Source organism: Rhipicephalus sanguineus, chromosome 4, assembly GCF_013339695.2.
Source record: "Rhipicephalus sanguineus isolate Rsan-2018 chromosome 4, BIME_Rsan_1.4, whole genome shotgun sequence".
Lineage (NCBI taxonomy): Eukaryota > Metazoa > Arthropoda > Arachnida > Ixodida > Ixodidae > Rhipicephalus > Rhipicephalus sanguineus.
In genome coordinates, this window is record NC_051179.1 from 179,667,182 (window position 1) to 179,692,372 (window position 25,191).

Genomic DNA, 25,191 nt, shown 5'->3' on the forward strand with positions numbered 1-25,191 from the left:
CGCGCTTTTTTCTAAAAATGAAATATATAGATTGTGATCCCGTTTATAAAGGCGTTTACAAAGAGTACAAAAACGACAGAATTCTTCCTTCAAATGAGTTGATGGATAATAATAATAATAATAATAATAATAATAATAATAATAATAATAATAATATAATAATAATAATAATAATAATAATAATAATAATAATAATAACTTGTTTTCCATCATTTAACCACTGCCACGTGGTCGTGATGTTGAAGAAGGCAGCAGTCGGCGAAACTTTCTATTCGGGCGAACGGAAAAACGGAAAGTCAAGTTCCGAGAAACTTGAAGTCAAGCTACAAGCAATGCACGATGTACACTTAAGGCCACAATCATGAATTCGACAGATTGTCGCGCATTTTACCGACCTCTGCTTTAATTTCCGAGTTTGAGTCTTCAATCTTGTTAACCTGAACTTTGATGTCAAGTGCGAAGGCATCAAGCTTAGTGGCTAATTCACTGATGACTTTGACGACCGCTTTGATACTAGTAGGAGCCTTCTCGGAAGCGCCTTCGCTACGTCATTAATACGGCGCCTGCCATATAGCTACGAAAGCTACAGCTCTGGAGCGAGTTACCTCAAAACAATGCAACACTTCACAAAAGACTTTAGCAGATTCGAGGTGAGGGTCAGTTGGTGATGGAGCATACTTGGTGAAAATTAAGCGCAATGGACGGGACAAAAGAAGGAGCTCACAGGACGAAGCGCTTTGTCCTGCGCTTCGTCCTGTGTGCTCATTCTTTTGTCCCGTCAATTGCGCTTAATTTTCACCAAGTATGCTCACAAAAGACACGCTACACAATCACCTATGGCAGCGGTAGCATCGGTACTGGACAGTAGGAAATAAAAGGTGCACACCAACCTGAAAAACAGACGAGCGCTGTTAGCCTGCGTCCGTGAGCCGCTGCCGCCGCTGCCAAAGTGAGCAGCTCCACGTCCACCAGCCACCAACGATAAGATTTAGGAACTGTGTCCGCTTTCACAGATGGTGGGAGAAGCACTCACGTCCGTGCGCGGGAAGAATTGGGCTTTGACTTCCAGAAATGGGCTGTGTCGCGCCAAAATACGTTGTCGGACAGTCGATGCACGCCAGACGATAATTGCAGCCGGGCCTGAATTCAGAGCAGCACGGCAAGTCTTGCCTTGGAACGTCGAAAGGCTGGTCGCCAAGTGAAAAACAGACGAGCGCTGTTAGCCTTCGTCCATGAGCCGCTGTCCCCGCTGCCAAAGTTATAGCGCCATTATAGCGCCAACGGTCCGGAATAATTTTTTTTGTGGAAGCCTTTTCCTATCATTTCTTAAAACGGGAGACGTCCTTAGAAGGAATTTTATTAAGAAAAGGAAGAGCTTTTTGTATCATGCGCTCATCAGCTACTTTCCCGTACAAAACAAGTGCTTTCGCACCCTCTGGAATTCCACGCCTGTTTGCAGATTGACATGTGCTTTCTGATACACAGAATTACTGACGGGTGGTTTTCAAACGCCCGCAACTTTTTTGTTTGTGCGGTGTTGATACTGTAGAAATACAGTGCCCCACTCTCCCCCATCCTTCTTGCTGCTAGTGCATACTATTCCTGTCTGTTTTATTATCCTCGTTTGCCTTTTTTGCTGTAGTTTGCTTTTTTTAAAGCACTTGCCCCACCTCTTTCTGCTCCAAGCGAACATATAGGCTTCCCAAGCAACGCTTAGCGGCGCTGCCTGTTAGCGGCGCTGCTGCTCTTGACAGGCAGCGCCATCTCTGGCAGAAAAATAGAAATTGGGTGCAGGCAACGCGCGTTTTCCCTTCTCTCCAACGCGCTGCCGCTCTCTTCCGTGCACGTGCAGAGCTCTCTCGGTGCACTTGCGGCGCCTCACAATGTACCGCCTGCAGTGCGGCTTCAAAAAGATCTTCAAGCTGGACAGGCACTTCCGAAAAGCGAACTTGTTAAAAGGAGACAGGCTCGTCAATCACGTTTACGGTGAAGAGCAGACGATCGACGACAACGACGCCCGACTCAAAGCGAAATGCATTTCCGAAGTCGCGATTACACCGTGTAGGACGATGTAATCGTCATCGATTGCATCGTCATCGGTACTAGCAACAATAAGACAACCCGCGAAATTATCGAGGCAGTGGAAATTGCGAAAGCGGGAGCTTCTTGTATCAGCACAGCATCGATTGACCTAACGGAAAAAGTGGTTGCATTCTTAAACAAAACGCAGTGGCGTGGCTCCGCACGTGTCAATGTATAGTTTTTTAAGCGCTTTAATCAGCCTTCCGCTGTTCCCAAGTTTAATCGCATTTGATTTTGCTTTGTCGGCCCAGCCAGGACTCTCAGCGCCTGCGCGCACAGTTCAATGTGTATGTTCCGCCTCTGTTGAATAAACATTCTGTTGGAAGTAAGCGCATCGTCCAGTCTTCACTTTCTTCGTCCTTGTCTTTTTTGTGCGCCACAAGTTTCACCATGTATTACCACCAACAAGCCCATTCTTACGTTCTTTCAAGCCAAAATAGAAGGCGAGACATCGCTGTCAGCTATCCACGCTTGCCGCCTTTATTTCTCGTGCGACACGCCCGGGAATTGATACAGTTTCACACGTGAATCGTGTGCCTTGGTGTTGTCTGCACTGTTGTGACAGGCCACTAAATCGCAATACTTCGGACCTCGCTTGCGCTTCCGCGGGGTCGCTTCTGCCATCGCGGAAATGCGCAGCTTCGCACAGCAAGCCTCTCGGTTCAACGTGCCGAGCTGACGGCCCCCCACTTAACCGCATCGACAGAAGAACGGGTGCGCACGTGCGCTACCGCTACCGTGAAAGGGGTTCAGTCGGCCGCGCATGCACTCCAGAGCTTTCCGACAGAGCCGCAGCGCGGCGCTATCGTCGCGCCGCAAACTTGACCTTGGGTTCCCTATATGAGCCCAGCGAATGCACCTGTCTACTCCACTCTTGAAAAAGACCGGACCCCGGTCGAAATGTTGATAATAAATGTAACTTTGTGTTTTTGTACGCGCGCCTGCACCTTATATATAGTCGAGAGTTCGACAAGAAGTATAGGCGCACGTACATAAGCAACGAAAAACACTTATGTGACGTTTCGACAGAGGAATAATTTATCGTCCGTTTGCAAGCTCGAAACTGCCTGCAGTGTGCGTGAAGCGTATACAGCGGCTTCACCTGCTGAGTGCTTCACGCCGTTTCCGTTCATTGTTGCCCAGGCAGCGTGAGCGCTTCGCAAGAAAAGACGTAGAAGATTTGCAGTTCATTTATGTTCCAGCGCTCAATTGCGTCGTCCTGGTGCACCTATTTAATTGTACATTGCAGCCTTGTAAAAAGTATCCACTGTTTAGTATAGCGTAATTGTATTTACAAATCAGCCGCCAATAAAATTATTTTGTGCCTTTTAATTTGCACTATTATACCCTGTTTTTAGAAAGCTGAACAACTAGTGACCGCACATCTATGAAATTCAGTTAAAGCCAGGCGATCATAAAGTAACTATGTCAGTAAGCCCTATGCTATCCACAATAACTTGAAAACCAATTTTTTTTTACTTTGTACACTCGCCGGTAGGAATTTTGACGATTCCAGAGAAATGCACGCGTGCACTTTGCGACTGGTGTTCTCTGTCAGTCTTGTCGAGATTATACGCGCCGATTAGAGCTTCTTAAGCTTCGTAGATCCTAGTACACTTAATTTTATTAGCAATGGCGGCAGACAGACAAGCTACTAAAAACACAAGCAACATTTTAAAGCCATAAAAATTGCTGTGATAACCGGCCCTTAACAGCACAGCCAAAGCTTGCGATGCGCGTCTTTGCACCCGTAAACCCGTTTCGCCGTCTGGCGACTGCCGCGAGCAACTCGAGAGGATCGGCGACGCGCTTGCGGCACTCGTTTGGCCACCTCTTATTCGACCACCGTGGGCTTTCGTAAGGAAACGTGGCCGCTACGTGAAACGTGACCGCTGCAAACCTTTTAACGCCATAGCGTTAGAGAGCTCGTGTCGCAGAAATTCCGGTGTCGGCACCGTTGGTTGTGAGCGAAAAATCGTCCGTGACCGAAAAATCGAGAAAGAAGCTAATAAAATAAAGAATAAAAATCTTCGGTCCCATTGCGGATCGAACCCGCGCCGTTTGCGTGGCAAGCAGGTGTCCTACCACAAAGCGACGATATTACTTTCAGCTGCTTCCGAAAAAAAAAAAACACTACATAAATGTCATGTAGTGGAAGGACTCTCCTTAACGTATTTTGTTCGACAGGTGTCACGACGAAAACGAGCTCGTTCGGCGATTTGTAGGCGCAAAGCCGAGGCCATCAAACTACGTCGAAAAAGGCCGGGATAGTGCTGCCATCGCCGCTAAAAACACACACGAACTTTCAAACAGCTCTAAAAATGGACAACTATGTCCATCTAGCGGAAAACATATCAAGCCAACGCCGGTTTTCCAAAGGAGGCGTTGATCTAAGAAACAGCAAACGCTAGATAATGTGCTGCTATCTGTGAGGCATTGTGAGACTCTTCATTGCCTCCGAGATGGCGAGCGCGCGGCGTATATCTTGGAGGCCATGCGACTCTTGCTTTAGATAAAAAACCTGTACCATTCGCGGCGCGCGCGCCTGTGTGTAACAATACACATTAATAAGTACGCACTTAGTGGTTGAAGTGCGCACTAGGGGCCGGATTTCGCTATCGCGTTCAACTCTTAAAGGCGAAGCTTAAGGGTCCCCCAATTTTTTGTCACGTTTCCTTTCGTAAGGAAACGTGAATGCCGGAAGCGTGGTCGTAAGGAAGCGTAGCTGCCTTCGGGCTTTCTTTCGCTCCAACGCGGATACAGGGGTGAGAATACAGCGCGTTCAAATATAGGGGCCTTCTGCTGATCCCTGCAAAGAAAGAGCGTGCGCGACCGTGCACGGTAGCTGAATGTGAGCAGTCCTTGCCGGACACACTCTCGGATGCTCAAGACGTTTCCTCTCGGCTTGACCGTCGGCTGCTCTGGCAAGCTTTCACCAGCGCACACAACCTATGGGGCAAAGTTATCGGCATTGGACTTCACACGGAACCTCACGGCAACGGCGAAAATGTGCCTGTAGCGACCGTATAATTGATATCGTCAGAAAAGGAGTTGATCACAAAGGGAAAAGGGCGTCCTCGTCCCGTGTTATGCTAGCGTACTGTTAATCAATGACTACTCGAATTTCGTTCGTGTTCTTGACGCTTGTGTTAATGTGTCGACTTGGTTCGATTTCAGAAAGTGAAACGTCTGGACGAGAAGACGACGCACCAGTTCTTCATGCAGCTGGCCAGTGCCTTGGCATACCTGCACAAGAACGACGTCGCCCATCGAGACCTCAAGTGCGAGAACGTCCTCCTCACCACAGTGGACGTCGTCAAGCTCACAGACTTCAGCTTCGCCCGCTATTGCAGTGCGTATAGTGCCGGTATTTCTAGAATGCGACTTGATGCGGCTGCCGAACGCAAGGACAGGGAAACAACGTACAGATGCAGTGGTATTCAGCGCAGGGCCTGGGCTATATATGAAAACGCTCTCAACGCGATGACGCATGCCATTCGTACGTGACCGGCGATGTAGTTCAATGCTGCCCACAGTCGCCTTTTTACGCTCGTTAAGCATTGGCTCCTGTTGTCCGCGACCTTCGAGTGACCTGGAGCAAATAGCCTGGGCCGTTGTCCGGTCAAGCAAACGAAAAAATCCGCACATCGTTACGAGAACGAAGCGAGAGCACTCGAGAACCAGCGTAATAAGTTTCTCGGCGCAGGTTTTACCGCCTCCTTGGAGAAATGGCGCCACGCTACTTACGGCGCACCAGCATGTGGCCTGCGTTGCGTGGTCGTTGTCGCATGCGCTAGGCAAAGCCCAAGATTTATCTCACACAGTGACAGCAAGAAATTGCGTCCATATGGAAGAGTGCAGTGTGGTGTAGTTCGGTAGGGTGGGCACGTATGGCTCGTATATTCTCCAACCAGTCTGCTTTGTCGGTGGACACCTACTCTCGACTGCGGGAGAGCCAGCTATTTCTTGCTCATGGCCTCGAAGGTAAATGCGCGCACGTGTCCTTGCCGCCGCCGCTGGCAAATCCGGCAACAAACCGCCTTCGCGGGCAGCGTCTGCCCCAGTAGCACATAGCTCAGCCGCGCGAGCGTCGCGCCCAAACTTGAGCTTAGGTTACCTATTGCCAAAATGTTTGCGATAGTCTACTATCAGCTTCGCTTAATTTATGAGCAATTTTTTTGGCGAGAGAAATACATCATATCCGTTGCGTAAATGGCGGAATATGTCCATCAATAAATTCATAATAAAAAGAAACCAATTACATCTTACAATCAACAAACTTAGTTCTTGATAACTTTTTTTTTATTTTGAAATCATAAAACGCAATATAAGTTTGAATCCGCGCCGTTCCACCACATGTTCTAGTAGAACTCGCTGTTGGTGCATAGCATCAAGGAAATATACCCAGCCGAAAACAGACGAACACAGGAAAGGGTGAAGGAGACAGGAAAGCGGCGAGACTACCAACTAGACAGGCGTTGGTAGTCTAGGCGCTTTCCTGTATCCTTCACTGCTTCCTGTGTTTGTCTGTTTTCGGCTGGGTATATTTCCTTGATCCACCACATGTAACGTACGGCTCCCTTTCCGGTATACAGCTGAACAGTTTGGCTTCATGATCGTGTGTCAGCGAAGCGCTCTGGTGAAGAACACAATGATGTCAACTTTCTTGCCCTTCAGCCTGCTCCTCCGGCTCCACTATGTACCACGCGTGCGGTGAACCAAGTTTACGCTGCAGTGAGTTTGCGGTGTTGATTTTATACTACCGACAGTACTTACTATCGATAGCGCTATCGATAGTATTTTCTACCGTCGATAGTTCGATAGTGACTCAGCTATCGATAGTATCGATAGTACCATCTATAGTTCTGCATCACTAGTGCCTACTGCAAGTGCAGTTTCCAAGTGCCCACTAAGTAATATTTCGTATTTTGTGAAGTACCACTATGCGTCCGCAAGGCAATGCGCGCACTCACGCAGCTGCACACACTGCCGATGCTGTGGCTCGCTATGGTGATCAATTATGCCTGATCGCTCTGTAATGGGTGGGCCTTTAAACCGGCCACATGGTGTGACGCCTGGTTTGATTCTACGCTCCTGTCACGCAATTTGCATGTTTTAGCACGACTCCTCTCATCAGAAGACGCCTGTAGAGGTTTCTTTTTTTTTTTAAAGAAGCTTCAAGCACGGACGTGCATGGCTCTATGGCAGAACTGCGATGCCATTTCCGTTTTATTGCGATAGCAATTATATGGACAGTCTCGGCTGGATTTTGCCGTCGCCGTCGCCGCCGTCATGCACCGTATATGTATAAGTATGTATATATATATAAAGGCCCTAAAGAAAAATAACTCAGAATAATGCTTCCGAAGCGCGGAATCGAACCAGGGACCTCTTGATCCGCAGCGAGCGGCGCTATCCACTACGCCACGAAACGCAGATCCTTTGCGTAGCTAACGGCGAGCGTTATATACACACCATTTAGCGCTGGACGGACTCAGAGACAGCAGGCGATAATAAGAGTTTCTTCATTACCAGCGAGGTGGCGCTAGGAGCCCGACGGGCGTAGAGTGCCTCGATGCGCGCGCCCCCGCTTAGAGTGGTGTCAGCTTTTGAAAGGGCAAGTGCCGCCTCCTCGGCCTTGGCGGCAGCGTGACCGCCATTTTGAATCCCCCGCCCGGTCTCTTGTGCTTGGCGCGCGTGCTGTTTTTAGGTCGGCGCTCGTTTCCCTCCAGTTTTATGCGCTCGCTACCGTCACCATGGCCGGGTGTTGCGTGCCGCAGTGCACCAATCATTCCAGAAACGCTGGGAGCTGTATCGTTTTAGAAGATACGAGGTTTCTTTGGACAGTAAAAATCAAACTTGACAAGCGGCATCCGAAGAACACATTATGCACTTGCAGCGTAAGTTTTCGGCCGGTATTTCGAATGCACATTCGAGGATAACTTCTGCCGGTGTTAACCTTGCGTAATAAATGTACACACTGATATCAGCTACATGCTTAAAATGCTTTGGTTCACGTGTGCTGCATTTTTCTTCGCAAACATTCTTTACTGCATTTGGTTGGTCCTGTATCTGCCTTTGATTTTTGGTTTCGCCATTTTTGTGATTTGAAATGTATCATGGAATATATTATGCGTGTTTGTCTGCAGATCAAATCCTTCTCTTTTTTCCTAATAATAATTATTTGTGAGAACTTACGTCCCAAGAATCCGATATGATTATGAGGGCGCCGTATACAGTGGAACGCTCCCGAAATTTCGACCATCTGTTGTTTTTTAACGTACACCTAAATCTAAGTACGCGGGCCTCTTTTATTTCACCTCCATCGAAATGGGGCCGCTGCTGCCGGGATTCGATCCCGCAACCTTCGGGTCGCCAGTCAAACACCGTAACTAAACCACGGCGGGTTCTTATTTTGTATATTCCTTTCCGTGTTTCAAGTACGCCTTCTGTGCTGGTCTGATGTCCATGTATGTATGTGTGCAGTTGAATGTTTTAAATGCGAATGCATTTCTTAGTCGGGCTATGTAAGGCATCCGGCGTTGTCCGCGCGCCTCTCCGCTCTCACTCTCTCTCCCATAGCAACAGCTGCGGGCGCGCGCGCTTATCCTCGCCCCTAGCAACCGGAGGAGGTGGTGCGGGCGGAGTAGCGGAGAGTGAGTGGAGAGGAGGAGCGCGCTCTGGCGTGTGAGGGCGCTCGCATCGTGGGAGCTCGGCGGAGCTCCCGCGTGTGTGGAGAGAGTGTAGGAGAGGGTAGGTGCAGTGCTTCGCCGCTCCTTCTCTCGCCGTTCGCTCTCACGATGACCGTCGGCGTCCCGCGTCTACGCTGACGCCGTAGACGCGGGACGCCGACGGTCAAATTTCGCGTTTGATGAGGCATTTAAGGCTTTCGCCTTAAGAAATACGTCCTCCACGGTGGTATAGTGGTGACGGAGCTCGGCTGCTGACCCGAAAGTCACGGGTTCGATCCCGGCCGCGGCGGTCGCATTTAGGTGGAGGCGAAATGCTAGAGGGCCGTGTACTGTGCGATGTCAGTGCAGGTTAAAGAACACCGGATGGTCAAAATTCGTGGAGCCCTCCACTACGGTGTGCCTCATAATCATAGCATGGTTCTGGCAAGTAAAACCCCAGATATTATTATTAATAAAAGAGACAAATAAACAACGCCCTGCATCTGCCGCACAAAGTGTAAAACAGTATTGGAAACACTCAATAAAATGTGCATGCAATTGGGCATGCGAGAAAACGTGCAGATACAGAAAAAGAAACTGCAGATACAAAAAGAAGGAAAAACGCACTGATACTGCGCGCACGCAAAGTTTTACGGCATACTACTCAACAACGTATTCATCGTTTTGATATTGGCTCAAGGTGCAACTCGAGTGCCGATACAGTAGCGGCTACAGATTGTGAGCAAGAAATGTCAGGAATAATAATGATAAAGAAGCTTTCGTTTCATTTTAGCAGGGTATTCGCACCGTACTGCCCCTCGGACCTTTATTCTGTGTACAATATGTATGATGCCACTTATAATAAACGAGTAAATTGTTTGCAAACTTAGCAAAATGAGCCACCTTAATCGCGCTTAGGTAGCTTCGCAACACCAAATTGTGTGTGTTCAGATACATATACTGCTGCTGCTGACATGTACACAAATACTTTAAACGATTATTTGTGTATATGGAATGCAGAGCTTACGAGAAAATTCAGTAACGCTTTAGACTTTGTCGTTTCCGGCGTAAGGAAGAGGATTCGTTTTCAACATAACAGTGTGAACGTCTACCGCTAGCGCAAACACATGCACAGGCCGTCAGCTTACATGAATTGCATGCTTCCTTAATAAACATTTAGGCAACAACAGCGACAAAAGCTGCCCAAGCTTCAAAAAAGAAAAGAGAAAGAGAAAGCTCACTAGCGTGCACTTATTTCCGGACGTATCCAGGCACCGCAAGCGCTTTGTGTAGCGCGTTTCGCATGCTGCCGAGCTGCGGCGGGATTCGCAATGGCGGCCGTCGTAGCAGACGACGCGCCTGTCCTCACCCTCAGCGGAGCGCGCGGGCATCAAGGCACCCTAGACGGGCGCATTTAAAAGTCGTCGGCGAGCTCGCTCGCTTCTTATATTTGCGCATGGGAGAAGCTTGCCCTTCCGCTGTCTGCTCGCGCGGTTTTCTCGTGGAGAGGGGTAGAGGAATGTTTCACGCTTTCACCGTGATGTCCGCGCTCATGTTACGGCGCGTACGAATGTCACTCGAGCTCAGGGACGCCGCCAAACGAACAAACAGAAGATGAGCGCGAACTATCAAGTGTCACAGCTCGACACTTGAAGCACGCTAGTTTCCTTCGCTGCTTCGGCCGCCTTTGCAACAAAAGCGCTGTTCAAACTGAGAGTATCCATTGGCGAGCCTCACTTCGTATAGCATTAGTTCCTTGCTATCGCATTCATTGCTTCGCCCTTGCGGCGAAACTGTGACTTTTTTTTATTATTTGCACCAATCAGGATCTTTCGCTCACGGACAACCACGATTTGTCGCTGAGAACCAACGACGCCGACGTCGACAGAGGAATTTCTACGACACTTGCTCTTTAAAGGTATCGCGTTAAAATGAGGCCTTTTGCGGATGACCGCGTCATTTCGTGCACCTGCTAAACAGTCGACGATGAGAGAAAAGTTAACAATCGTTTAGAAAACGTGAGTACTTCGGTCAAAAACCAGGGAATGCAAATTAACACAAACAGAACCATTTCTATCACCGTACCTCGTTAAAAGAATCCTTACACTTTACATACAAATTAATGAGCGCTTGTGTAAAACGAGTTGACACAGTAATGCATCTTGGTATTCCGATAGAAAATCACTGAAATGGGGCCCATATGTCAATAACATTGGCATAAAAGCGTTTCAGCAACTCGGAATTACGAAGGAAACTAGCGACAGCTTCCCTCTCGGCGAAATTAATTGCTTATTAGAGTATCGTTATGTATCACAATGCGCGAGTATAGCATGGTACCCGCATAAAGAATATTTAAACATAGCAACGAGCACTATAGAAGCTTACTCTGTCGGCGCTCTTTGGTGTGAACATACAGGACTGGGATACACCTCCCATATACAATCTCTGTAAAGAGCATAGAGACATAGTGCATGTGAAGGATTGTAACGGTTGCGAGCCTTTGTTTCGCGAGACCTGCATTCTAGGCAGGGGAAAATCAGCGATTGAATGCGAACTGCTTCAGGCGTACCATATCAGAAAGACTGGACACGATTGTATTAGCGAACCTTCTGTGCATATCACAGAAAAAGAGTCGCTGTTTCTTTCGGGGTGTGGCTGATTAGCGGGTGGACGATACGCTTCACGTTGTAGCGTGAGCGGGATGAGGTGTATAAATATACGTGGATGCGGCAATAAACTGATTGCAAGTCCGGCGATGGTGTGTACTTGAATGTGCCTTCTTCTATCGTCCTTGTTCCTTGAGTTTCGCTGGTTTCCTCGCACCTAAATATAACTTACATTATGCATTATACAGGATGTGGAAGTAGTTAACAAGATCCGATGCAGTGACCATAGAATGGTAAGATCTAGAATTCAACTAGACGTGAGGAAGGAACGGCAGAAACTGATACGCAAGAAGCCGATTAATGAACTAGCTCTGCGAGGGAAAGTACAGGAATTCAGAGTTTCACTTCAGAATAGGTACGCGGCTTTAACCGAGGAAACCGACCTTAGCGTTGACGCAATGAATGATAATCTGACTAGTATCATTAAGGGGTGTGCAGTGGAAGTCGGGGGTACAGTCGTTAGACAGGACACTGGTAAGCTATCCCAAGAGACGAAAAACCTCATTAAGAAACGTCAAGCTATGAAAGCCTCAAATGCAACAGACAAAGTAGAGCTGGCGGAGCTTTCGAAGTTGATCAATAGGCGTAAAGTAGCCGACATAAGAAAGTATAATATGGAGAGAATTGAGCATGCTCTAAAGAACGGAAGAAGCCTCAAAGCTATGAAGACAAAACTGTGCATAGGCAAAAATCAGATGTATGCGTTAAGGGACAAGGATGGCAAGGTCACAACCAATATGGATAGAATAGTTGAGATAGCGGAAGAGTTCTACAGAGATCTGTACAGCAGCCGAGACAGTCAGGATGATAACGTAAGAAGCAGTAATATCCCAGAGGAATCTGACATCCCACCAGTATTAACAGGAGAAGTAAAGAAAGCCCTAAAGGGAATGCAAAGAGGCAAAGCCGCTGGTGAGGATCAGGTAACATCAGACCTGTTGAAAGACGGTGGAGAGATTATGTTAGAGAACCTGGCCACCCTGTATACGAAGTGTCTCTCGACAGGGAGGATACCAGAATCTTGGAAGAATGCCAACATCATCTTGATCCATAAGAAAGGGGACGTCAAGGACCTGAAAAATTACAGGCCCATCAGCTTACTGTCCGTTGTCTACAAGCTATTCACAAAAGTAATTGCTAACAGAATTAATACGACATTAGAGTTTAATCAACCAAGGGACCAGGCAGGATTTCGTACAGGCTCCTCAACAATAGACCATATTCATACTATCAATCAGGTGATAGAGAAATGCGCGGAATACAACCAACCCCTATACATAGCCTTCATAGATTACGAGAAGGCATTTGATTCGGTGGAGACATCAGCAGTCATGCAAGCACTGCGGAATCAGGGCATCGACGAAGCCTATATAAACATAATGGAAGAAATCTACAGCGCATCCACAGCCACTATAGTCCTTCATAAAGAAAGCGACAGAATCCCAATAAAGAAGGGCGTACGACAGGGAGACACGATCTCTCCAATGCTATTCACCGCGTGTTTACAGGAGGTTTTCAGGGCCCTAGATTGGGAAGAATTAGGGATAAGAGTTAATGGAGAGTATCTCAGTAACCTGCGCTTCGCTGATGACATTGCATTGATGAGTAACGCGGGAGACGAATTACAGCTCATGATTACTGAACTGGATACGGAAAGTAGAAGATTAGGTCTGAAAATTAATATGCATAAAACTAAAGTAATGTGGAACAATCTTGGCAGAGAACAGCGCTTCGCGATAGGTGGCGAGACGCTGGAAGTTGTAAAGGAGTACGTCTACTTAGGACAGGTAGTAACCGCGGAGCTGAACCATGAAAGTGAAATAACTAGAAGAATAAGGATGGGATGGGGCTCATTCGGCAAGCATTATCAAATCATGAATGGTAGTCTACCACTATCTCTCAAGAGGAAGGTATATAACAGCTGCATCTTACCGGTACTTACCTACGGAGCAGAAACCTGGAGACTTACAAAGAGGGTTCAACTTAAATTGAGGACGACGCAGCGAGCGATGGAAAGGAAAATGATAGGTGTAACCTTAAGAGACAGGAAGAGAGCAGAGTGGGTCAGGGAACAAACGGGGGTTAAGGATATCATAGTTGAAATTAAGAAGAAGAAATGGATATGGGCCGGCCACGTAGCACGTCGACAGGATAACCGGTGGTCATTAAGGGTAACTGACTGGATTCCAAGAGAGGGCAAACGCGTGAGGGGAAGACAGAAAATTAGGTGGGTAGATGAGATTAAGAAGTTTGCAGGTATAACGTGGCAACAGAAAGCACAGGACCGGGTTGATTGGCGGAACATGGGAGAGGCCTTTGCCCTGCAGTGGGCGTAGACAGGCTGATGATGATGATGAAATATAACTACGCGTTCTAAGGCAACCCGATCCCGCTTCAAACAGTAAAGCCGTTTTTTTCGATCGCTTCCATCCAGTAAATCCTCGCGGCCTCTCTAACTTTTGGTTTAACGCTCTTTGTTGACATATTGCTTACACTACCAGCCGTATATTTACTAGTGAGCCTCCTAGTTCTTTTTCTCCAGTGTGTCCACGCTTTTCCTATACAAATAACGGTATACCTTCTCTGCCCATCCACTCTCCTTCATATTCCTTAGCCTTTCTTCGAACCTTATTTTGCTCTGAGCTTCCCTCGCCTCAAAACCTGCCCATCCCATTTCGCCCTTTACAGCCTCATTTGTCGTCTTCCCGTGAGCGTCCTACGCGAGGCGTCCCACCGTCCTTTGATTTACATCCATTCCTGATTGCACCTCTGACGTCATATACACCACCGAGTTCTTAAATGTAAGCCCCGCAACTATTACAGCTTTCCACAGACCTCGAAGCACCTTGAAGCGTGGCAGAAGCGTGGGATTGCGCCAGGTGTGACACAATCTGAATTGCGCATCGAGTGGTTGGTTTAAAAGCCCACCCATTATTAAGTGCTCAGGCATCATCATCATCATCATCATCATCATCATCATCAGCCTCAGTATGAAGTTAGGAACAAAGTGTGCATCTGCATAGATGCGCGTATCGCCTTGCAGACGCGTAGTGGGTACTTAGCTAATGCACAAAATGATGGAATATGACGTAATGGGCACTTCGCCACTGTACTTGCAGTAGTGATTCCAGGATAGCTTGAAACGGCCAATGTAATGCGCACAGACGCCCTCGCGGCACGCTGCAAGTATCCACCGAGAAGCAAAACCTTGCTGGCCAATGACAAGGCGATGCAAACAGGGCCCGACTACGCGATCGCGTTATACTGTTCAAGTCGAAGCTCAAGCGTCCTCTAAATTCTTTTTTTTTTTAAATATCGTCGCGAGCAAGACAAGTTCACACACAAAAGTTGTCGACTTGCGTGAACCTCGGTCAAGGCAAGGCGAGCAAACGCCCAAGTGTTGTGCAGCCGACGAGCACACCAAGCGCAAGGAGCTGAGCGAGACGTTCTGCGGCAGTGAAGCGTATGCTGCGCCGGAGATTCTGCAAGGCATTTGCTATCTGCCCAAGCTGGCTGACGTGTGGTCACTGGGCGTTATCCTCTACGTCATGGTGACGGGCCTGCTGCCGTACGAGAGCAATGGCCTACTCCGGCAGGTGCGCCTCCAGATGACCCGCACGGTGCGCTTCCCAAAGGTGAGAGCCTGGTGCGTAAAATGGGGCAGACGATGCGAACGAATGCTTTGTCCTGCTAGCCTAACTGATAGCACTCGCAGAAGTAAGTTTGCCGAGTTCGATAGCATAATTTGTGTTACGGGGCTCGGTTGTCGAATAGATGCTGTGTAGCTAATATTCTGTAAATGAGGCAGCGACTGATTTTAAGAATGTCCATCTATCGGAAATTTTTCATTAAGTTCTAACTGCGTCATGCTAGGATATTTATTTTTGCATTTGTTTTTGAACTAGGAGCACCTGTTGTGCGCTTCGTCTCTCTTCGTTTACCGTCAATTTCTTCTGCATTCAACTTTTGCTGGTCCAAAATGCGCGGAGAGATGCCGCGCATCACTCCAAAAGGTTTGAGCTAGTTGGTGCTCCGTTATGCGTGACGATTATAGTGGGAAGAATGAGGACAAGGCCCTCGTACTTGTCGCTGGTAGTAACCGCGAAACAACGTGGTCACAGTGTGCGCAACCACGAATTCCCGTAATATCGATGTCTTCGAAGCGAACAAGATTTTGACCGTGCTGTAGTGGCACAATGGCGACAAACACGATATGAAAACTCACACGGTCCCTTATGCATTCGCGTGAGACGACTCGAAGGCGAACGCGATCGACTCAGTCGATCGAGTGATCCATTATCGTCGCACCCGTTGCTCTGTACGTCCTCCAAATTGTCTCACAAAGTAGCCCTATCAACTGTTTGGCTTACTGCCTGTGGCATTCCACCTCTCAGGCTGCGGTAGAATTGCAGAAGCTGGGCCAATTAATAATGACTCGTGGATTAGAGCACAAAATAGAAGACTACACAAACAGGCGCTGACGATCAACCAAAACGTTATTCCGAAGAACAAGCCAATATAAAGGACAAGTCAAGGTACCATACATAGATAGCATTATTGTTCGTTGGAATAAAACGTGAGTTGCAAGCTCCTGCTTGTGTTTTCTTCTCTTTTGGGCTCTCGTTCGTTTTTCTTAAACGCTAAAGTGTTTTATGCTGGGGCCAACCAAGACTTCACTGACGTATTTCCATCACGGATACGCCAGTAAAATACAGAACACTAACACAAAAATCAGAAGAAAACGTTTCGTTGATTTTGATGTTATGGAAGTCGAACTCACGACCTCTCGAACCGCGGGTCGTAGAAGCCGAGCGCTTAAACCATTCCGCCATCGACGCTCATGCATTACGCTCCACAAACGCGCCTTATGTCTCTCTCACACCTGCCTTTCACAGTGGCGTTGCTTCGCGGGGGGGGGGGGGGGGGGGGGGGGGGGGAGGGGGGGGGGAGGGGGGGGGGGGGAGGGGGGGGGGGGAGGGGGTGTCGCCGTCTGAGATCGCTGAAGTCAAGTACTGCCTCATAACCGTGGGCTCCGAGATCAGCTCCGGCGACGCGCTGTTTCATCCCCGCTCGCCGTAGAGATTCATACTGTAACCTGCCGTAAAATGCCGAGCAAACGCCCCCCCCCCCCTACGGTGAAGGATAATCCGACCAGATTTCAGAGGGGGGGCACTTGCTTGGTCCCGGACCGAAATTCAAGATGGCGGCGGGAGAGCCGCTAAAAATAAAAAAAATGCCCATCCATGTTTCTAATGAAATGCACCGGAGAGCCTGGCGTGCAGCGCACCATCCTCCGAACCATCTAGGGCATTAGATGTGCCACACCATGTGAACGATGACCAATATACGACCGGCCACATGTCAACGGAATTTCATAAATAAGATTATATACGCATTCAGTGTACTCACTCTTGGTACTTTTCGCACAAGCCATGCTCGTCTTGAAAAAAAAAAGTCACAGTTTCGCCGCAAGGGCGAAGCAGTGAATGCGATAGCAAGAAAAGAGGCCCGTGATGGACGCGCTGCTACGCTGCATAAACATCTGCCCCCCGGCAGCAACTATACTCGCGGACAACTTTTCTTGGCAATGAAGCGAAGGCTACAGAGCCACAATGCACGTATCCTACCGCTAATGAATGTAGTCCCACAATTGCGCCCGTATTTTCTGCGTGAGATATATAAAATACTCCTCCATTTTCTACATGTAGCTTTTTGAGACGGAACTCAGCGCTCACAAGAGAGGTATTTGTATTTCTTTTACTTTATACCTTGTCACTTTGCGTTTTTGCGTGCGTGAAAGAAAATACAACGCTAGCCAACACTTTCCACGGCGTTACGAGACGCGCGCCAAACCGGATTACTTCGAGTAGCAGTACATGTGCAGACGCTCCGCCCCGTAGCTTTCCCTTCATTGCCAAGAAAAGACAGCGGAAGGGCAAGGTTCTCGCTGCGCAAATATTCCAAGAAGCGAGCGAGCTGGCCGACGACTTTTAAATGCGCCCGTTTAGGGAGCCTTCATGTGCGCGCCTCCGCGCCTCCGTCGGAGTCACGGAGGCGCGCACAAGAAGGCTCCCTACACCCGTTGCGCTCCTCGCGCCATCTCGCAGGTAATGAAGAAACGCTTATAAACGCCTGCCGTCTCTGAGTCCTGCCAGCGGTAAAGGGTGTGTATATAACGCTCGCCGTTAGCTACCTGAAGGATCTGCTCTTTGTGGCGTAATGGCTAGCGCCACGCGCTGCGGAGCGAGAGGTTGCTGGTTGGATTGCGCGCTTCGGAAGCATTGTAACGCGATAGCGTTAGAGAGCTCGTGTCGCAGAAATTCCGCCGTCGGCGTCGGTGTCGGCACCGTTGGTTGCGAGCGAAAAATCGTCCGTGACCGAAAAATCGAGAAACAAGCAAATAAAATAAAACTTTCGGTCCCATTGAGGATCGAACCCGGGCTGTCCGCGTGGCAAGCAGGTGTCCTACCACAAAGCCACGACGTTACTTGCAGCTGCTTCGAAAAAAACACTACATAAATGCCATGTAGTGGAACGAGTCTCCTAACGCATTTTGTTCGGCAGGTGTCACGACGAAAACGAGCCCATTCGGCGATTTGTAGGCGCATTTGGGAGGCCATCAAACTACGTCGAAAAAGGCCGGGATGTGCAGCCATCGCCGCTAATAACACACACAAACTTTCAAACAAAAATGGACAACTATGTCCATCTAGCGGAAAACATATCAAGCCAACGCCGGCTTGCGGAGGCGTTGATGAAGCAAACAGCAAACTCTAGATAATGTGCTGCTATCTATGAGGCATTGTGAGACTCTTCATGGCCTCCGAGATGGAAAGCGCGCGGCGTGTACCTTGGAGGCCATGCGACTCTTGCTTTAGATCAAAAACCTGTACCATTCGCGCGCGCGCGCGCGTGTGTGTGTAACAATACACATTAATAAATATGCACTTAGTGGTTGAAGTGCGCACTAGGGGCCGGATTTCGCTATCGCGTTCAACTCTGAAAGGCAAAGCTTTTCTGAATTATTTTTCTTTGGGACTTTTATATAAATATACGTACTTATACATATACGGTGCATGACGGCGGCGACGGGGACGGCAAAAACCAGCCGAGACTGTCCATATAATCGCAATAAAATTGGCCGCAGGGGAGGAGGGGTTGCTTGCTCGGTCATTGGCACTTATTTCAGATCTCTCGAAAAAGGGAGGGGGGCGCTTGCTCGGGCGGGGGCGCTTACTCGGCATTTCACGGTAGAGGGGAATTTGGCGCTGCGATAGTTGAACCACCATGGGAATGGTGGGAAGTACAGGCTTTCGATTGGATTGTGTGAGCTAGAGAACTGTCTGCGAGTCTTCTTTTACAGTTTCAGTGTGGTTCCGCGCGCAGCAGCTGTATCCTGCCGTAATACCTACGGCATTGCCTGGCCTGGGTGCGTGTTGTGGTGCGCGTAAAGCACTGCAGTGGTGTCTTTGTTGTTGAACGTGGCTGGAGTGAGCTAGGTCTCCTGGTTTGCGACGACGTTGCGGCGACGTTGCGGCTTTGCAGGTTGCATTTGATAGTTTTAGCAAAGCGCCGTTCACTCACCGGTCCGGACTGACGTAGCGCCCCGAAATATATGCAGGGAACTGCATAGATTTCGCTTTTTTATAGATATAATCGCGTCTTGCCAAGACACGGTCAGCTCGGCTATAAGACGACGACGAAGCGAAGTGGACGCACTGCCACGCTGCGCCGAATCACCCAGCGTGAGTGCGAGCCACGGATACAAAGATTGAGGATCTACCCTGCTTTACGGTGAATCGGCTTTGCAGCGGAGCGAGCGATGCGTTGTACGTACCGCTGCTTCAAACCTTCAAACAAACTAATTTGCTGGTAATCACTCGCATCCAATAAAGTACGAACTCTAGTGAAGAAAAGTGGCTTCAGCCACTCTTCTTCACTACAGTTGGCACTACAGTAGGTAGGATCGCGGCCGCGAACTTGTCCACGTTTCTCGCACCAAGCCGTACTACGACACAATAGTTGTGTCCTCACCATATAGGCCGCCAGCATGGCGCCTTTTTCTGCGGAGGGCGATTGTAGTGAAGAAGAGTGGCTTCAGTGGCATCGCCACCGGCATGAGCTCGTTGTTGCTGCGCTTGGCCGAACGCTGCTGACCGTTGCTTCTTCTTCCCGCATTCTCTGCTAATAAACCTCTTAACTCTACCCATAGTTCTTAATTATTCTTATGAGCGATTTGATGCGAGCTAGTTGGTACAAATCCATAGTGAGAAAACAGCGCGACGTAGATACAGACTAGGAAGTACATAGGACCAGCGCTGACTGCCAACTGAATTGTTTATTGAAAATACGCTCAAATATACAACGAACAGATAAATCGGGGAATAAACAATAAACAGTTCAGTTGGCAGTCAGCGCTGGTCCTGTGTACTTCCTAGTCTGTGTCTACGTCGCGCTGTTTTTTCACTATGTCTTAATTATTCATCCCCCCTTCCGCTTCCACGGGGCCACTTCTAGGGCCGCAGTGCTCCGGGCCGGAGGAGGAACGCGTGCGCGCACATGCCCGTGCCGCCGGTGCTGCCAAATCCGGCGACAAACCGCCTTCGCCGGGAGTGTCTATTCCCAGCAACGCATAGATTGGCCGCGCGATCGTCGCGCGCCCGAACTTGAACTTGGGTTCCCTATAATTCGCGCACTTAGCTTAAGGTGTACGTTTAGGTCGACAAATCTCAAAGCTAGTTGTGTCGGCTCTGGCGGAATTGGCAGCATGTAAAGAAACAACGTTCAGCTGGCACTAACGAAGGTCACTTTGCTTTGAAACTATCAACCCGGCACGCGTGGCATTGACGGCCCGCCTGTTGGCTGGGCATGCGCAGATGATTTTTCGTGCGTTCTTTCTTTTCCGCCGTTGTGCGCCTTTGCACTGCTTAGTCGGCGTTCGTGGCGTCTTGACTTGTGTCTTGTGTCCGTCTTTGCACGCCCAGTCTAATAAATGAATACTTGCCAACTCGTTCCGTTATTCTAAGCTTTGACGGTGTGTGGTGCAATGATGACGTCACATGATGCCGTCACGCTGTGACGTCATCGCTCGCTCGAAGGAGGCAATGTGGGTTTTCAGGATGAGCCTTCGCGAGACCTTGCGAGAACCGCAAGTCTCGCGAACGGGAGCCACTTGAAGAGACACTAAAAGGAAACAATGAATCGGCCTAGATGGATCAATTGTGCTCTGAGAACACTGATGTCGTTAATTTAGCTGTCGTATGTTTATTCATATAGGAGAAAATGATGTTCAAAGTTCTACTTTTAAATTTCGCGCCGAAATCTCCCCGCGTGACGTCACGGATTTCAAAGTGTATTTATCGCATTTTGGCGCCATTGGCTCAACAAAATTACCCCAAACTTGGTATGTTATTTTATGGCCCCCTCAGAGGAAAATGTACTTCGTTTTTACCGATCAGGAACTACGTAGTCCCTACTCCCTAGTAGGCGCCGACAAGACATGTGACGTCACGGCGAATGGTGCGGAAACTTCAAGGTGGCGTCGCCATCCACATTTTGTTTTTGCGCCTTTTCTTGCTTACTAAGCGTCTTCTCGCAGCAAGTGTGGTGTTTTTGGTATCGTGAAAGAGTACATTACTAATATGAGACAAATCGTTTTGCTCTTTAGTGTCCCTTTAAGGCCTAAATAATCCATGGCGCACTCTTTTCCTGGAATATTGGCTTACGCTTGAAGAGTGTACTGTGGTTTGCGAAATTACACACAATGACGCAGGTGCTGCCTCTGAGCCAAGAACTGAAGAATCTGATCCGGGGAATGTTGGAGCCTGTGGTGACACTGCGTGCATCGATGGGACGCGTCATACGCCACCCCTGGATCAAGAGATATCCAAGCCCATTCAAGGAGTGAGTACGCAGCATGCAGTGCCAATATATCCCAACTTCGATACCGGAGCTGTTGAACTCACCTTCTCAACAGTGAACGAATATTTAGCGAAGAAAGGAGGGACACAACACGTGCGTTAAATATCTTTTATCGCATGTTACCAACAAGGACGAATTTCTACCGATAACTATGAACTATTTACCTTGAGAAGGCTTGGTCCACCAGTCGAAACGTTGGTATATGCTGCGCAATATCAACGAAATATATACATATATACATATATACATATATACATGCTTATATGAAAACGTCATACACTTCTAAAAAAACTGTTTATTCTTCGTCAACGTTACCATCGGAGGCCAATCTTTATTCAGACAAAATTTAAGAAGTAATGTTGTCATATACATATACATATATATATATATATATATATATATATATATATATATATATATATATATATATATATATATATATATATATATATAATGTGATATATTATTGGTTCAATGGGCCAGTTCTTTTCGAGTAATGGGTATAACACAACGGAGTCGTTGTCAACAGTGATATAATTATTTATTTCCCAACAGTTTCGGGCAGGGTCCTCCCTACAGACAGGCCGTTTGTGCAACAATAAATGCGCAGTTGGAAACAATGTTAACATTGAGCAACTAAACTACTCTGCATCCGTAGAACATCTATTCGTTAGAGATTAACGTCACTTCTCCCTACCCTGCTTTCTTAAACACTTACTATGACGAACGTTGCCTTTGAAGTATATGCATGCGCGGTCGCCCTTGCTGCGGGTATTTCAAAAGCGCTACTCGAAATAAAAATTCCAAAAAGCCAAGCACGCGCGAGCGATGCCGTAAAAAGCTTCATGCAAATGAGTAAGTAGCGAGCAAGAAAATAAAAAGAAGACCTCACATATGGGAGTCGGAAGTTTTGTGATGACGGGCCGAGGAGCTTTTTGGCATCGTCAGGGGGGGTTCGGGGAGGATCTGGTTCCCCTGTAGACGGCACCTATTTTGCTCACTGCCATGTTTTGCACCATCTATTACGGGCAAGTGTATTATCGAAACTGTACTGCCTTTGCATCGAGCCCATTCGAATGAGGTGCATGCCGCGCCTTTGCTCTGCGGACCGTGAACACTCGATGCTCTTAGCGCAGGATTAATCGCAAGATCTACGCATACGAAGCATCGCAACACAAGGCCCGCCTTGAAGAACAGCCATTGTCGTCCAGTACAGCACAGCGAGTTCACGGTGAGTCTCTTCGGTGGAGCCCATTTAATGAACGCGTGCACGACACACCACTCTTCGGCGTTTCCTTCTGAAGCTTTAATCTGATTGCTCGCTGAAGGCTAGCAGTATATTACTTGTGACCCTCCGAAACACGAAAACAAGGGTGGCATATAGCTAGCGCCTCCCCCCCCTCCCCCCCCCCCCCAAAAAAAAAGTTGTTGATTAAGCAGAACTGATTTCACAGCTTCACGTCCATGAATGTCCCCTATTTGCAGAATTCCTGAACGCGAACGAGTTCATGATGTATGAGATGCTTGGAAATTCGTTACGTTGACCTAACGGGTCAATTAGGTGACGTAAATTTTATCGGTTTGGCAGAAATGTGTTGCGAAAGACGGTAAGGAATGAGCAGAGATAGAAACGCAGACGCAAAACTTAACTGCGCAGGAATTATAGCGCCACTCGTGAACCAAGCACTCGTGCGGGACTCGCCGAACTGTTTGGGCAGTGCACTTCTTATTTGTGCTCCCTAACGGAAAGCAATGTACGCTTCCACTGCTATTCAAATGCTAAGCCTAAACGAGTTTCGTCCTTCTTGTGTCTGTATAGCAGTGCGCATTAATTGAATTCTCTTCTGCGGCTACGCTTGCGACAGTGCACAGGTGGCAACCGCCCGGCTTACGCATAGGATTAATGCAACTGTCTGTCCTACCTAACAGCAGCCGCAGGCCAAGGGCCCGTAGACGACACACGGGGTCGGGAGCACGTCTCTTTCGCCTTCTCATTCTTTCTCTGCACAGAAGCGCACATTGTGGCCGCCGTTCAAGTTGAACAACCGCATGCGCATCCTACTTTATTTAACCGGTGCCATACGGAATGCAAATATCGAATAGCCACGACTCTTCCTGCTTTCGGCAATCATGTTCGCGCTTGGTGAAATGATGGACATTTTTTTTAAGCTTTGAAGCATTCGGTGATAGCGGTACTGCAACGCAAGTAAAATTTTCTTATAGTACACGCGTAATTTTCGGTCTAAGGCTCGTTTTGTGTACCACACGACTATGAATGAGACTGAACTTGCGTTTCTCCCAACGCTATATCGATTAGGTGAAAAAATTAGCAGCGGCTTTGAACATAAATGGAAGTACTGCGAGCGCACATGCTGAAACCTCCAGGAAATAACCCCCCCCCTTAAAAGGGCGGTTACACCTCGAGATAACAAAGTCGGTAAAATCGGCAATTAACTTCGCTCTACACTGCAAACGGGTTTGAGCCCTTTAGGGAGTTTCGGGCTCGACGCATAACGTGCATCTAAAAGGTACTACGCAAAACCCCCTTCAAAAGGAGGTTCCGTGCATCTAAAAGGTACTACGCAAAACCCCCTTCAAAAGGAGGTTCAAAAGGAGGTTTTATTTACATCCTGTAAGGGAGTGATTAGACGGAACTAAGGAGGTAAATTTGTGTTTTTATTGAACTCATTTTGAGGGCTTGAACGGAGCGCATTGGAAGTTTTTCTGGTTCTTTTGAGAGCTTTTAAAGCCTCCTTTTGGAGGTAAAGTTGGTGTTTTTATGTAAGCCATTTTGGGGGCTTGAACAGAGCGCATTGAGAGTTTTTCTGCTTCTTTTGAGAGCTGTTAAAGCCTCCTTTTATACGAGGCCCTAGAGCGGTCGCGAAATGAAAAAAGAAAGTATATTTTAGGCAGTATATTACCGGCCAATTTCCGCTACTATTCATCACTAGGACATAATAGAAAATGGACATCAAAGTATTTATGCACAACCATGACATTTGAATACAAGTACGCACGACACAGGAATCGAACTCGCGACCACACGCACTCAAAGCAAGCACTATAACCATTACACCACAGCGCCACCACTTGCAAGCATGCTTTTTTCGTGGGCTTATATATGTACCAATGTATGTACAAAGCGGCTGGTAACCCGTCGGCACAACTTCGAACTTCTGTTCTTGTACCATCGGCGTGTGTTTGCTCTTGCGGAAGGTCAATACATAATTTGCGGGGCGTCATGCAGGCGGAGCCGATCGACGTAAACACCCTCGGCTCCGAATTCTCCGGTTCACCGTGTCGTGCCGCTAGAAAAATTATAAACGTGTGCCCTCTTCGCTCGCGCTAAATTCGTGAATACCAGCGTGACAAAGGTATCTTCAGATGAGCGAACGTATGTGCATTCCATGAGCGTATGCTGTGGAGCAATTTTCGTTATTTCTGCAGCCGCGAACTGCGCGCGTCCAGATGCGGCAGCGTGTTATGAGCTGTTCGAAGACCGCCTGCGTTCTCATATGAAAGTTACACACGCAGAGGCCCGACTTAGAAGAACATTGTAACGCGCCTACATTAAGTGCATTTGATGCGCGCGTACTGCCGCGAGCTGCACGCAGGGGCAGCAGCGCGCTCTGAGCAGCTGAACAAAAAGCTGTTTCCGCAATTGGCGCTTATTCGCAATGCACCCTTTAGCGCGGACCGCCTGCGTTCGCATATGAAAATTACACACGCAGAAAATTCCAGAGTTACAAGGACATTGTAACGCGCCTACATAAACTGCGTTGAATGCACGCGTACAGCCGCGAGCAGCGCCTTCTGAGCAGCTGAACGCTTATTTCCGCAATTAGCGCTTA

The 25,191-nt window shown here is 48.1% G+C and overlaps 1 protein-coding gene across 1 annotated transcript in view; it reads left to right on the forward strand.

Moving 5' to 3' along the window:
- Positions 1–22,884, forward strand: part of LOC119391893 (testis-specific serine/threonine-protein kinase 6) — a 37,712-nt gene extending 14,828 nt beyond the window's left edge. Inside the window, exons 3-7 of the mRNA XM_037659543.2 lie at positions 5,260–5,434; positions 14,828–15,054; positions 21,192–21,322; positions 22,477–22,571; positions 22,826–22,884. Of these exons, the coding sequence (XP_037515471.2) occupies positions 5,260–5,434; positions 14,828–15,054; positions 21,192–21,322; positions 22,477–22,571; positions 22,826–22,884 (687 nt within the window). The remainder of the gene's footprint in view (positions 1–5,259; positions 5,435–14,827; positions 15,055–21,191; positions 21,323–22,476; positions 22,572–22,825) is intronic.
- Positions 22,885–25,191: the final 2,307 nt, after the last annotated feature.